At 39.3% G+C, this 14482-nt stretch overlaps 1 protein-coding gene across 2 annotated transcripts in view; it reads right to left on the minus strand.

Annotated features, from left to right (window-relative positions):
- Positions 1–14482, minus strand: part of CRY1 (cryptochrome circadian regulator 1) — a 59184-nt gene that overhangs the window by 25099 nt on the left and 19603 nt on the right. For both annotated transcript variants that reach the window (XM_055118517.1, XM_055118515.1), the window contains exons 2-3: positions 3981–4089; positions 2872–3014 (exon numbers count right to left, since the gene is read on the minus strand). In XM_055118517.1, coding sequence (XP_054974492.1) covers positions 2872–3014; positions 3981–4089 — 252 coding nt within the window. The remainder of the gene's footprint in view (positions 1–2871; positions 3015–3980; positions 4090–14482) is intronic.

A 14482-nucleotide genomic window follows, 5' to 3' on the forward strand; every position in this document is an offset into this window, starting at 1 on the left:
TACATAAATCATGGGTTTAGCACTAGTAAGGAAAGAAGTATGCCAAAAACTAATATTTAATACATTTAAAATAGGGATTAGAGAGATAGTACAGTGGGTAGGGCTCTTGTCTTACACACGGCCCACCTAGGTTCAATCCCTGGTATTCCATATGGTCCCTGGAGCCTGCCAGGAGTGATCCCTGAGCAGAGCCAAAAGTAAGCTTTGAGCACAGCTGGTGTGGCCCCAAAACAAAAATTAAAGTGAAAGTGTGTTAGTTTGGTTTTCAGGCTATAGCTGGCAGTGCAGAGGGGTGCTAGTACTCAGCATAGTGCTGGGAAGGAGGTATGGTCTTCTCCAGGGGTCATTCCCAGTGGTACTCAGGAAAACATGACGTATAAGGGATAGAATATGGGCCCTTTGCGCTAAGTCCTGGCCCATGATGATGAAGATGATGATGAAGGTCTGCTGATGTTTTCCCCCTTCCCTCTCCTACCCTTTTTAGTTGCTACTGTTGCAGCATTAAGGATGAGGTAGGGGGTTACAAACACACTTGGTTGCCATGCCAGTAGTGTCGCACATTTGGCTGTAATGCCTGCTGTTGGTGACTACAGATCACACTCATTAAGTTGCAGCATTCAGAAACATTCTGGTTGTACTGTTCACAGGGTGTTAAAACACATGTTCACCATATGTCATACTTCTGGCCGCAATGTTCATTCATATATTTTGCCAGGAGCAAGAAGGGGAGCTGGTTGGGCCACACCTAGCAATACAGTCACTACTCCTAGCTCTAGGCTCAGGTTTTTCCCCCAGAAGTGCATGGAGGACCATACAGGTGCTGGTGATCAAAACCGGCCAGCATACATGTGTGCTCAACTTTTAATCATCTTTCCAGACCCTCACTTTTTTTTTGTTTTGTTTTGTTTTGTTTTTATGGTAATATTGTGGTGCTTGTTGGGGGTACACACTTCAGTTGTGGTGCCTACACATATAGTGACGATGCTCCGGAGCTCACATGCTCTGCTACAATGCCGGGGAGGGGGGAGGGGTTGGTTCCACACAGGATAGCTAACAAGACCGTTCAGAACATATGAGAAAAAAAACTAAGGATCTATGCTTTTTACCATTGAGTCACTATAGGGTTCAATGTTATTAAGTAGCACAACCTTAAAACTGACAGCATGTAATACTTTCTATATTTGAATTTCATTATAAAATCAGTGGCAGGAAAAAAAATCAGTGGTGGACAATGTGACAACAAGAATCAGTATCTCAAGAAATATATTATAGTACAATTTGATTGATTTGGTCAAACAGTATTTTGGTGGTGGTGTGGGGGGCTCCCAAATGGCATTCAGGAGGTTCAGGGGATTCTTGGCCAACCAGGCGAGTGGTTCAATATGAGTAGTAGGACATAGTGCTGGTTGGGTCCCGCAGTGCTGGGACTAAAGCCTCCACAGCAGTGCCTGGGGGCCTTCAGGCCAATGCATGAGGTGCCTTGCGGTGCCAGGGATTGAACCACCATCAATTGCATGCAAGGAATGTACCTTAATCCCTTTACTATCTCTCTGGTCCCAAGATATGCACATTTATATGGTAGCTACCAGAAGGAAATGGCAAAAGGAGTGAGGGAAAAGGGTAGAGGGGTCAATGTGATAGTGAGATGACACCAGAACTTCAGTGGCGTGCACATATATAGCAAGGTGTAATGCTAGAACATCAGAATTTAAATAATATAGCAAACCAATAAAATTTTATTAGTAGTAAGTAAATCAAAAAGCAATGAAAGCTTTTTAAAAAACAAAAATGAACAATGGGTACATGAAAAGATGCTCAAAAATAAAATTTAAGAAATATATCACCACGGTTCAAAGGTATGCAAAGTAATATTGCATAAGTTGCATATGCACCTAAAATCAATATTGACAAGATGTCCAAATGTGAAATAAAATGAGACAACCAAACAAAATATATTAAGCTAATTTATTGCTAAGTATTACTTAAACTATGAGATTAGTTATCACTAAGAGCCAAGCAAGACTACAGTAGGCAAAATTACAGTAAGCTGAGATACAATAATCAGGAAAATTGAGTTGGATAGTACAGAGGTTTAGGTGCTTGCCTTGCACGGGGCCAACTTCAGTTTGATCCATGGCACCACATCTGGTTCCCCAAGTACCACTAGAAGTGTCCCTAGAGCAAGCTCTGATGGGCACCTGGTGTAACCACTCTCCTAACCACAAAGGAAAATTTTGTATTACTCTTAAATAGTTTTAAAAATATAGTTCTGAAACTATTCTGAATATTTATATCTAGTTATCTGTCACTTCGGTAAATAAAAGTCACTGCACAGCAGGTCCCAAGATAAAGTTCAGCAGGTAAAGTGCTTGCCTTCCATGTGACAGATGATGCCTATGGTTCAGTTCCCTGAGCTGGCAGGCATGACCCCAGAGCACAGAACCAAGAATAAGCCCTGAGCACCTATGGGTGTGGTCCCTAAACCAAAACCAAGTAAATAAACATCACAGCAGTTAGATAAAATGCTAAGGGTTTGACATCTAATCATTTATTTCCCCACAACTCCATGTACAGTATACTTTTATTTTACTTAAATCACACTGGTTACGGCCCAGAATGATAGTACAGTGAGAAGGGCGCTTGCCTCACACACTGCTGACCTGGGTTCAATCCCCAGCACCACATACGGTTCCCTGAGCTCCACCAAGAGTGATCCCTGAATACTGCCGGTTGTGGCCCCAAAACCAACCAAAAAACCACACAAGTTAAAACTTACATGTCTACATACTTAGTACCACTGATGGCATCACTTAAAAATGCTTAAAATGAGAAATATTTTACTCTAACAGAGAAGACACAAAGAAAACATACTTGTCCAGGTCATATAATGTATGTGAAATCCGCACAATGACTTCTACTCCAGCTTCAGTAGCCAGTTTCTTAATAGCTGCATCTCGTTCTTTTCCAAAGGGCTCAGAATCATATTCAATTGAAAGTTTAGTAATATTCCATTCCTAATATAAGAGAAAGAAACAAAAATGTAACACAATTAAACATTTTTGGTTATAAGCACAAACTGGAAAAAATGAAAAGTTTAAAACCAACATATCAAACGATCATTTGTAAGTCACTTTGCAGACAGAAAATACATAATTAACAAATTCAAAAAAGGCCTGGATTCTGTCTCAGGCCAGTGCATTTGTTTTGCATTTGTTTTGGAAACAAACAAAAAGACAAATAAATTGTTCCAAAAAAATTTGAAACAATCTCCAAAATACATGAATACTGAAATAAAACGGGGTGTTCCCATGTTAGATTCTAAAAGAGAGTGGGGAAATGTTTATCTATATATCTATCAGTCCTCCCAATGATCCAATCACTCACACATACATTCTCATTTTATGGAGGAGCCAGAGCAATAGTACAGCAGATACGTAGCTTGGCTTGCATGTGGCCGACCCAGGTTCCATCCCCAGAATTCGATATGGTCCCCCAGCACTGCCAAGAGTAATTCCTGAGTGCAGAGCCTAAGCATTGCTGAGTGTGCCCCCTCCACCCCCAATTTTTTTTTTCTTTTTTGGGTCACACCCAGCAATGCACAGGGGTTACTCCTGGCTCATGACTCAGGAATTAACTCCTAGCGGTGCTCAGGGGACCATATGGGATGCTAGGAATCAAACCCGGGTCGGCTGTGTGCAAGGCAGACACCCTACCCGCTGTGCTATCGCTCCAGCCCCCCAAATTTTTTTTATGGCAAGAAATATTTCTAATAAATATGAAAGAAGCAGGCAGTTGTTTATGAAATGGAAAGGAAAACTACCATTTAAGACATAGAAAGGAACTAAATATCTCTGTGGGTCTTTTCTTCGACCACCAATTTTTAAAATAGTTCTATTTCTCTTAATTACCCCAAATGCCTCATAGATCCAAATAGTATTTTCTATAAAAATATTTTAGTATGCAATTATTTTTCAAATTACCTTGAAAAGCCTAGGAAACACATCTGCTGGCTGACCACGAATCACAAAGAGGCGAGAGTTTAATTTTCGTAGATTAGCATCAAGGTCTTCAAGACACTGAAGCAAAAATCTAGGAAGACAGAAACATTAAAATTGTTAAAAATATATATTTAGAAGATACAATGTATTGCAGAGACCATGTTATTCTACAAATTAAAATGCCAACCCTATTATCTTATTACCTTTTACCTCTAACATAAAAAAACCACTGACTCTAGAAACAAGTTATATATAATTTTGCGGGGAGAGGATTCACATCCAGCGGTGTTCAGGACTTATTCCTGGCTCTGTGCTCAGGGATCATTCTTGGCAGGGATCAGGGAACCATATGCAGTGCTGGGGATAGAATCCAGATGAGCTGTGTGCCAGGCAAACGCCTTGTACTATCTCTCTAGCCCTTTTAAGTTTTCTTAAATTTAAGTAAAACAAAGTTTCAGTGTCTCAGAAGGATAATCTACACCAAAAGTCATTCTCAAATCTTAACAGGACTGCTAAGAGTTCTCCATATTCAACACTTTTTGGAAAATGTTTTCTATTTGGTACAAGCAAGCCAACAACAGACAGCAAGATGGCAAAAGAAAAAAAAGAACCTGATTAATATATGTGAAAAAACAAGCAACCCTGGATTAATTAATAATTGGTCCTTTATATTTTCCCTTTCTTATTAACAAGCTGAATAAACAGCCTTACTGTTTTTCAAAGACAGTCTATGAACCAAATAAACAGTGCACGGACTTGACATGTACTGAACCAATATGATCAAATGGAAAATTTTGCAACCTAAGAATATTTTTGGCATTTGAGAAAACAAAAGAACAAAAGTTGTATTGATGTGTAGTATTTTTTTCCACATGTTATTTCCACATGTTTTTCTTCCATAGTAAGATATTTTTCTTCCATGGATAAATATTTACACCACTATAGTTTCATATAGAATACAAGACTGCCATGAATTTAAATGTGGGTAATTTAAAAAATGTAATACACTGTATTTGCATAGTTAAATGAAAAAGGTTTGTCAAGAAAATAAAGCTGAACAGAAAACAGTAATGCTGTCCTTTGTTAAAGAGCTTTTTAAAAATGAATACTGTAACTTGTAAAACTACATGCATATATAATTAGGGGGAGAGGAATAGGCCACACCCAGTGGTGCTCTGGACTTGCTTCTGGCTGGGGAACAGGAGGTGATCCTGAGGCTCTGTACTTGTCCCCCAAGGCCACCAGGAATGATCCCTGAGCACTGAGCCAGGAGTGAGCCCTGAGCATGGCTGGGTGTGGCCCCCATCTCCCCCTCAAAACAAAACAAAAGAACAATTGAAACAACACTTCCAAGCTATTAATAATAGCTACCCTTAGTAACTGGGAGTCTGCATTGGGGCTTAAGAGAAACATATATATATATATATATATATATATATATATATATATGTTTTTTTTTTAAGAAACCCATTTACATAAATTTGTCGTGACCTTTGGCTTGCTGCTCTACCATCCCAGGTGAGGCTTGCCTCCAGCAGACATTACTGGGTCTATTTGGGAACAGAGGTTAAATCCCCTCCTTACAGGGTGGGTCCCAGCAGCCTCCACTCCTCATGTGCACCATATTAAGGGCCCATATCACAGCTCCTGATGCGACAGAAATACTCAACAAACTACATGCTACTCACAGTTATTCCTCCTGTCATTCTGTGAGGACAGGCAGAAAAGAGAGAGGGCAGCCTCCAGCTTAATCCCTCAACATCACCCAGGGGGTTAACTACAAGGATTTCCCCCAGAACAAGGACACTAGAAAATCAATGGGGGTAACATGTAGAAGCCACCAAGTTCAATTAATGAAATGTCATTGAAATATCATTAAGACATAAACATCGCTAATGAATCCTTCAGCAGTATCTCCAGTGAGATTATGAGGAGGATGATATTCAACAAGTTCACAGAAACAACAGACAGGTAGTCAGCAAAACACAAGGAAGTATGAAAGTTGAAATGAAAAAAATACTAGAGACAGAAATGAAGAACATGGTAGGTGATGCCAAAAAAGTCAACAGAAGCTCTCAAATGCAGAATAATAAGAACTGAGCAAAAGATTGAGGAGTTCAAAGATGAGGAGGAAATCACTAGGAACCAACAGAAGGGGGAAAACAGTCTGAAAAGAAATGAAGAGTATATTGATCTGCCATCTTGCCAATAGACAAATGGCCCAGGGTTGTATCTCCAAAAGAACATGATACTATTGACTCTTCCCAGGTTGTACTGGTCCAGGCTGAAAATTCTGGGGCCATCTCAGAACGGGGGCAGGCTGATTCCCCTTTCTGCCTGAAGGCACAGCAGCCCACAACCACAACTGATACCCTCTAACTTAGAAACGGCCCAGATCCACAACTGATCCTCATGTAACTGCCAAACCAAATTGTTCCAGATCTTGACTGCTCAGCCACATCAATTCAAAATTTCTTAGTACTGTCAACTCAGTAGGATCATGTAGCACTGTTGTCCCACTATTCATCGATTTGCTCGAGTGGGAATCAGTAATGTCTCCATTGTGAGTCTTGTTGTTACTGTTTTTGGCATATTGAATATGCCACAGGTAGCTTGCCAGGCTCTGCAGTTCGGGCGAGATACTCTTGGTAGCTTGCTGGGCTCTCTGAGAGGGCCGGTGGAATCAAACCCAGGTTGGCCGCGTGCAAGGCAAACACCATACCCACTATGCTATCGCTCCAGTCCCAGTAGGATCATAGTAAGTCTAACTGGAAATTTGCATAGAAGATCACCAAGCTCAATGAGCCTAAAAAATAACAGAAGGCTCAACTAGCATTAACAGTAGATTAATAGTAGATTAATGCTAGTACAGTAGATCCTCAATGACTTTAGTAACATCATGTGAGACATAACAATTATCACAAATGGACTTACTATTCTGAGATTTGATCATTCCATTTGCCCTTGTGCTGTAACAAACAATATGAAATAAATTTGGTAGTGCCTGCAAAGGGGGCAGGCTAGAGTGGTGAGTGGGAAACTGGGGACCTTGGCGGGGGGGAAATGTTGGAACATTTAATGCCTGAAACAACTGTATTATGAACACTAGGTAAATCACAGTGTTATAATTTTTTTTAAAAAATAAAGTGGGTTACAAAGTAAAGGAAAAAGTCATGAACAACATAGCAGAGAACTACAGAATGAGTTCAAGAGGGACAATATATGAATCGTCAAAGTCCCAGAAGACCAATAAGAAAAATATGATGAAGAAAAACAATCGTTAAGGAAACAAACCATCAATATGAACTTTCCAGAGTTGAAGATTGCAGGCACTGAAATCCAAGAGGCCCGAGGAGTTACGGTGAAAATAGACCAAATTAAGAAAACTCAAAGACACATTATATTCAAAATGACAAAAATCAAAGGTAAAGACAATACTGAGAGCAGCAAGATCAAAAACAACTTATATACAAAAGGAAGCCCATAAGGTTGTAGAGGAGATCTACCAAATGACTCTACAAGCCTCATTTGGAAGGATATAGTCCAAAAATTCAACAAAATGAACACCTTACCAAGTGTGTGTATTTTTTGCACCTCGGCGTACACACCCTCCCTCAGGCTGCTTGCCTCCTCCATGAGGGTCGGCAAGGAGCAGATGGAGGGAAGCTGCGGTCAGCCTGGTGACTCCTGTGTGCCCAGAGGGACAGGAGGTCTAGGCTCAATAGGTAGTGTACATGGTTCCCCAAGCTGCGACAGAAATGACTCCAAGCAGAGACACTTCTGGGTATAGCCCCCAAATCAGTAAAATAAAAGATGCATAAAAAGCTTTTAAAATTTAATTTAGAGATTATTAAATCTAGTTAATTTAATACTATTCTCACTTTTTTCTCCTACCAAACGACTTTTTTCCGCACACAATTTCCTAAAGTTTAGTTCTAGAATGCTTTTTCCAGTTTTTGTTTTAATTTTTATTATGATTTAAATTTTGATAATTTAATAATTTAAAATTTAAACTTAAAATTTTTATTATAATTTAGGTAACATGGTTACAATAGTACTGTTACTTAATATACACTATTGCAGCATACCATCAAAGGGCCCAATACCCACCACCAAGGTCCTTGTTATTTCTAGTCTATGGCATACTATTAATACTCAGTTTTTCAGCTGAAAGTAATTTCTTACTCTGTTAGGGAAACCATCAGATTTGTTAACGCACCATTAACCATTGCACACATACACACATCATTTCCTCCCTTGATAGTTTTCTTTCCTATTTTTTTTTTGGTGGTGTCATACCCAGCAATGTTCTGAATCCTGGCTTTGCACTCAGGGATCATTCCTGGCAGTGCTCAGGAGACCGTATGTGATCTGGGGATCGAACATGGACCAGCTTCGTGCAAGGCTAGTGCCTTACCCACTGCACTATCTCTCCAGAGGAACCTTGATGATTTTCAAGGTAAGTATCTGAGTCTCATTTCTTTCTACATGTTACATAACCTACGTTTCAGTTCTTACATTTGGCAAATAGATCTCATCACCTACTATATATAGTTTGTTGAAAATATAGAAACGAGATAAAAATAACTTAGAACTGCTTTCTACATCTATTGAAAGCACTGGACACCACATTAAATCATCTAGTATTTGGTGGATGTTAAGTAAAAGTTATAACTGGGGAATAACTTATACTTCTGAGAAGTGATCTATTTCCATATGTAAATACCGGAACATGACATTAGAAGACACTGAATTAGCTGGACGCCAATAATTACACACAAAATCATCTGAATTTCAATCCCTGGCACCAAATAGTCCCCTGAGTGCCACCTGGAGTAAGCCCCAGGCAGAACTGGGAGTAGCCTCTGAGTACAGCAAAGTGTGACTCCACAAAGCTTCCTCTGAATGCAACATAGAACAAACATCCCAATAAAATCTTTCCCAGTAACAAGGAAAAAGTGAATATAAATGAATATATATGAACAAACATATGAATATGTATATACAGATACGTTAAACAGAGAACACAGAAAGCAGTATAATTAGGATCCTGAATCAAAGTCAGGAAGATAACTCAGAGGGTTGAAAAACATTCTTTGTACATGGGGTCCAGGGTTCAATCCCCAGCACCACATGGTCACCTGAGTCCCTTGCCCTGAATAGCTTCCAAGCAGGAACATCTGTTGATGTTCCCCCCTAAATTCCTCTCAGAAGAATAAACTACATTCTAAGTATATATAATGTTCTTTGATGATACCATAAAATAAAATAAAATCTCTAAGAATCCAGGTTCAAAGTGTTAACTCACTGTGCTGGAGATGAGACTCTGTGGTCAGTGGTCAGCTCACACTTGTCTTACATGTGAATCCTGTGTTTGACAACCCCCCAAAACCACTCCAGCACCCCACAAGACTCCCCTCCCCCCAAAAAAACCCCAAGTATTAATTCACTGATAGGTGAGCTTATTTTTAATACTGAAGGAAAATTGTTACATAAGGTTTAACCTTTCATCCTTTAGCCTCAACCGGAAACAGAATGAGATTTATCAGAGTTCAGATTCACCGTGTTCCGGAGGAAACAATTTTAGCCTTTATATACACAAATGGATAGGCTTTAGGACAGGCATTCAAAAGAAATTATTTCATATAATATAGAGAAAATACATAGGATACACTTTAATAGAAACATATTTCATACTATATACAGTTTTCTTGAAACACATTTGAAAGCTCAGATAAAATGCTATTAAGCCTAGACAAAAGGTTGATTTTAAAATAGGCCCAACAGCAGAAAAAACTCACTATAGCCTTTTGTAGAACTGAACTGCTTATGCTTACATAGATTCATAGTCCATATGTTATTTAATTAAAATACTAAGTGCACTTTAAAATAAATTGAAGAAATGTTAAGTGAGAAAAATACTTACTCACTTAAACATTTTGAGGATATTTTCCCTCTAGAAATCACTACCTTACTATTACAAAAAAATATAACATGCAGTGAGCTCCCTTATACTATTTCCAAAAGATGATTTCAACATGAATCAACAGAAATAGTTTCTTAAAGTAGGTCATTGCTATAGCAACCACTGGAAGGTTTGGTGTACTCCCTCGTCACAATGACCCACTTTCCAGCCTGTGCTACAACAGCTTTATATAACTAGAATTTCTAGTTCTGTCTATAAGACAGTCTAAAAAAGGTACTAGTCAGATACAACATAATCCCATCTCTGCTAAAAACAAAGACATTATGAATTAGCAAGTACACCAGAATAAAGCCATTTGGGTTTTACACTTAAGTTATAATATATCTTACCATATGCTCAACAATGAAAACTAGACTCAAGACTATCTAAAATTAAAAAAAAATTACTGCTGACCCCTAAACAAATAAATATTAAGCAAGTTGCCAGGGCACGTGCTTTGTAAGCACCATAACCTGAATTTGCACTTTGGCCAGACACCACATGGCCCCCCAAGAAACACCCAGGTGCAGCCCTGTTGGTCTCCAGCACCACAGGGCCCAAGCAGAGCTGCATACCTGACCCAGTTTATTATTGATAATGGTGCCCCAAGCACAGCTGGGACCCCTCCCTCAAAATAAAATAAAGACTATTAATATAATTAAACCCACATGCAAATTTCTCCTCTATCTTCCACATGAAATAACAGTTGATTTTTTAAAATGTACTGAATATACTAATAATAAAGAAACCAAAAAATAAGAGCTTTGGTTACTAACCAAAAAATCTTTGGTGCTTTATTAGAAAATTAATAAATCAAGTTTGTCTCTCAATAAACTGAATAAAGTTTACATTTGCTTTTTTCTGGGCTTTAAATATTTTGTTTTAGGGCCACACCTGGCAGTTCTCAGGGGCTATTCTGGCTCTTTGCTCAGGGATTTCTCCTAGTGATGCTTGGAAGACTCAAGCAAGCTCAAACCAGTGTTGGCTGAGTGCAAGGCAAGTGCCTTAACCCGTGGCCCAGGTTCTAAACCTTTTAGTGCTTTATGTAATATAATCTGTCAGAATATTTGTGAGCCACAGTCCCCTCTGAATAATTAAACATTTAATAAAGATAACTACATATTTTGTTTTATTATTATTATTATGGGGGGGCACACCTGGCAATGCTCAAGGGTTTTTCCTGGCTCTGCACTCAGAAGGATGATCCCTGGTGGTACTGAGGAATCAAACTAGGATTGATCAAAGCAGCCACACTGCATGTTGCAAGATAAATTCTTTACCTGCTGTATTCTTTCCTGCCATCAAATACATATTTCAAAAGCAAACTTTGTATTTTGCCAGTCCCTAGTAAGCAAAAATAATAAACAGATATTTTGCTGGTATCTTCTAACGCATGAAAAGTTACATCTAAAAGGAAAAAAGGAGGATTTCACTATCTGGATCTTATTACAAAATAAGCAGTGCATTTTTTAGGGAGGAAATAAAGTGCATTCAAAGAATATATTTCAACAGGTCTGCCTTAAAAATGAGCATACCTAAATTTGTTTTAATGCAAAATGTATAAAATACAAGCGATAGCACAGTGGGTAGGGCGTTTGCCTTGCACGTGGCTGATTCGGGTTTGATTCCTCCATCCCTCTCGGAGAGCCTGGCAAGCTACTGAGAGTATTCTGCCCACACAGCAGAGTCTGGCAAGCTACCGGTGGCATATTTGATATGCCAAAAACAGTACAAGTCTCACAATGGAGACATTACTGGTGCCCGCTCAAGCAAGTTGATGAGCAATGGGATGACAGTGGTACAGTGACAGTGATACAGTGAAGTAGTACATTCTTCTTTCAGGCTTATTCCAGGGTGTGAGTTTCTAGGAGCCCAGAGTACCACATGTTTTGAATTTACATATAGCTAAGACAATAAAATTTTCCAGATTTAAGTCAGTACATTTCATTTGGGAGTATATTATAAATTTTCTTATTTAAAAGATTATGCTTAGTTCCTGGGCTGGAGTGATAGCACAGAGGGTAGGGCGTTTGCCTTGATGTAGCCGACCCAGGTTCAATTCTTCTGCCCCTCTCAGAGAGCCCAGCAAGCTACCCGTTGTATATTTGATATGCCAAAAACAGTAACAAGTCTCACAATGGAGATGTTACTGGTGCCCACTTGAGCAAATCGATGAGCAACAGGATGACAGTGACAGTGACACTTTTCATTATAAATATTCTTCAATGTCCACTTTTAAATTCTGAAATGAAATTTATAGATAACATACCAAAATATGCAACTTTAAAAGATTATAAAGCCTTTGGGGCTGGAGAGATAGCACAGCGGGTAGGGCGTTTGCCTTGCACGCGGCCGACCCGGGTTCAAATCCCAGCATCCCATATGGTCCCCTGAGCACGGCCAGGGGTAATTCCTGAGTGCAGAGCCAGGAGTAACCCCTGTGCATGGCCAGGTGTGACCCAAAAAGCAAAAAAAAAAAAAAAAAAAAAAGATTATAAAGCCTTCATATAATACATGATAAATTAAAGGTCACAAATATTTTTAAATTAAGGGGCAAGGGAAACAGCTTAAAAGACTTCAAGGACCTCATGTCTGACATGCACAAGGCCAGTTTGATCCTTGATGATACATTGCCCCTATCCTCAGTACCACAGCTGTGGCCCAGGTAGTCGCCATTAATGCTGGGCATAAGCAGCATAGAACTGTTGGCTGAGCACTGAACCAGAGTCAGGTCAAGTATCAACAGAGTAGTCCCCAGATCCTCCATTACTATTGAGACACCCCTCCAAAAGAATAATACGTACTTCTTTCGATGTTTCTCTAGGCAGAACATGAGAAGATAATGAACTAAAAAAGCTTATACCTAATCATCAAGTAATCACCAGTGCTAACAATAATCATGAACATTCTGATATGCTGTGAGAAAAACAATTCACTATCATAGTTATTTCCTGGGAGGAACGGAGGAATTGAACCCGGGTTGGCTGTGTGCAAGGCAAATGCCCTACCCGCTGTGCTACTGCTCCAGCGTTGGGAAGCTACCGAGAGTATCCTGCCTGCACTGCAGAGCCTGGCAAGCTACCCATGGTGTATTTGATATGCCAAAAACAGTAACAAGTCTCACAATGGAGTCATTACTGGTGTCCGCTCGAGCAAACTGATGAATAGGACGACAGTGCTACAGTTATTTCCCATAAAACTCACTAACATTAGTCTAAGCATGAGAATTACTTTAGACACACATGAGGGCCAATCTCCAAAATACATGACGTAGTACTAAAAATCATAAAGGGCAACAACAAACAAAAAAGCCTGCAAGACTACTCAAACGGAGGAGGCTAATGAGACATGACCAAACACAGTGAAGGGTCCTGGATGAGATCATGAAACATGAAAATAACCTGAAGATAATCAGAATGCCTGGAGTCCCGTTAGTGCCAACAATTCCTCTTTTAGAAAAAAGTACAACAGTATGGAAAGATGTTATTACTAGATGAAACTTAGGAACTGCTTATACAATCGATGCTTTTTGTAAATCTGAATTTAGGGATTGGAAAGATAGACAGCAGGTAGGTGCTTGCCTTGCACAAGTCCAACCCAGGCTCGATCCCCAGTATCACATATGGTCCCCCAGACCCTGTGAAGAGTGATCCTGAAGCACAGAATCAGCAGTAAGACCCAAATATAGCTGAGTTTGGCCCCAATTCCAAAAACTAAATTAAAAAAAAAACACAAATAATTATTTTAGTTTTTAAAATCTTCTTGTTTTCTCTCATACACACTGTAATGCAAATTATGAAATTTAAGTGGTATATCACTGCAACAGAAGTGATCTCAGGCTGGCGTAATCTAAGTTAATTTGCTAAAAATTATTATAAATCCTCTTGAATGTTCAATGTCAACAAGATTTTCACAAAAAAAAAAAAAAGAGAAGATGATCCACCCAAACCAAACAATCATAAGGTACAGGAAGAAATAAAAACCTAATCTGAGTTGCAGAGAGACCTGGTGACAGAGCTTTCTTCTCAAAGATAACAATTCTAGAGCTGGAGGGTAGTACAACTGTAGGGCACTTGCTTACATGCTACCCTGGCACCCTATATGGTCCCCAGAGCCCTGTCAGGAGAGATCCTTGGGTACAGAGCTAGAAGAAAGTCCTGAGCACCACTGGATATGCCCCTCAAATCCCCAAAAGGAAGCCAGTGAGTTCCAAGCAGAGGAATAAAGAGCTAAATATGGAGCTGGGGTTGGGATGGAGAAGGTGGGGAGGCAAGGGATGTAAACATGTAAAGTAAGAACAAATAAGATAAAGAACAGACAGGAATGGGAAGAGACATCAATCTGGAAAGAGAAGTGACAGAGCATCCAGATTGAGACATATATTGAAACTACACAAAATCAAAGACAATGATACAGAAAATAATATAGAAAACATCCAGAAAATATCATGCCCAACAGATAGAGAATATAGAGAATACTTTTCAAGCATGTATTGAGTATTTTGAAAACAGACATGATA

Source organism: Sorex araneus, chromosome 10 (genome assembly GCF_027595985.1).
Source record: "Sorex araneus isolate mSorAra2 chromosome 10, mSorAra2.pri, whole genome shotgun sequence".
Lineage (NCBI taxonomy): Eukaryota > Metazoa > Chordata > Mammalia > Eulipotyphla > Soricidae > Sorex > Sorex araneus.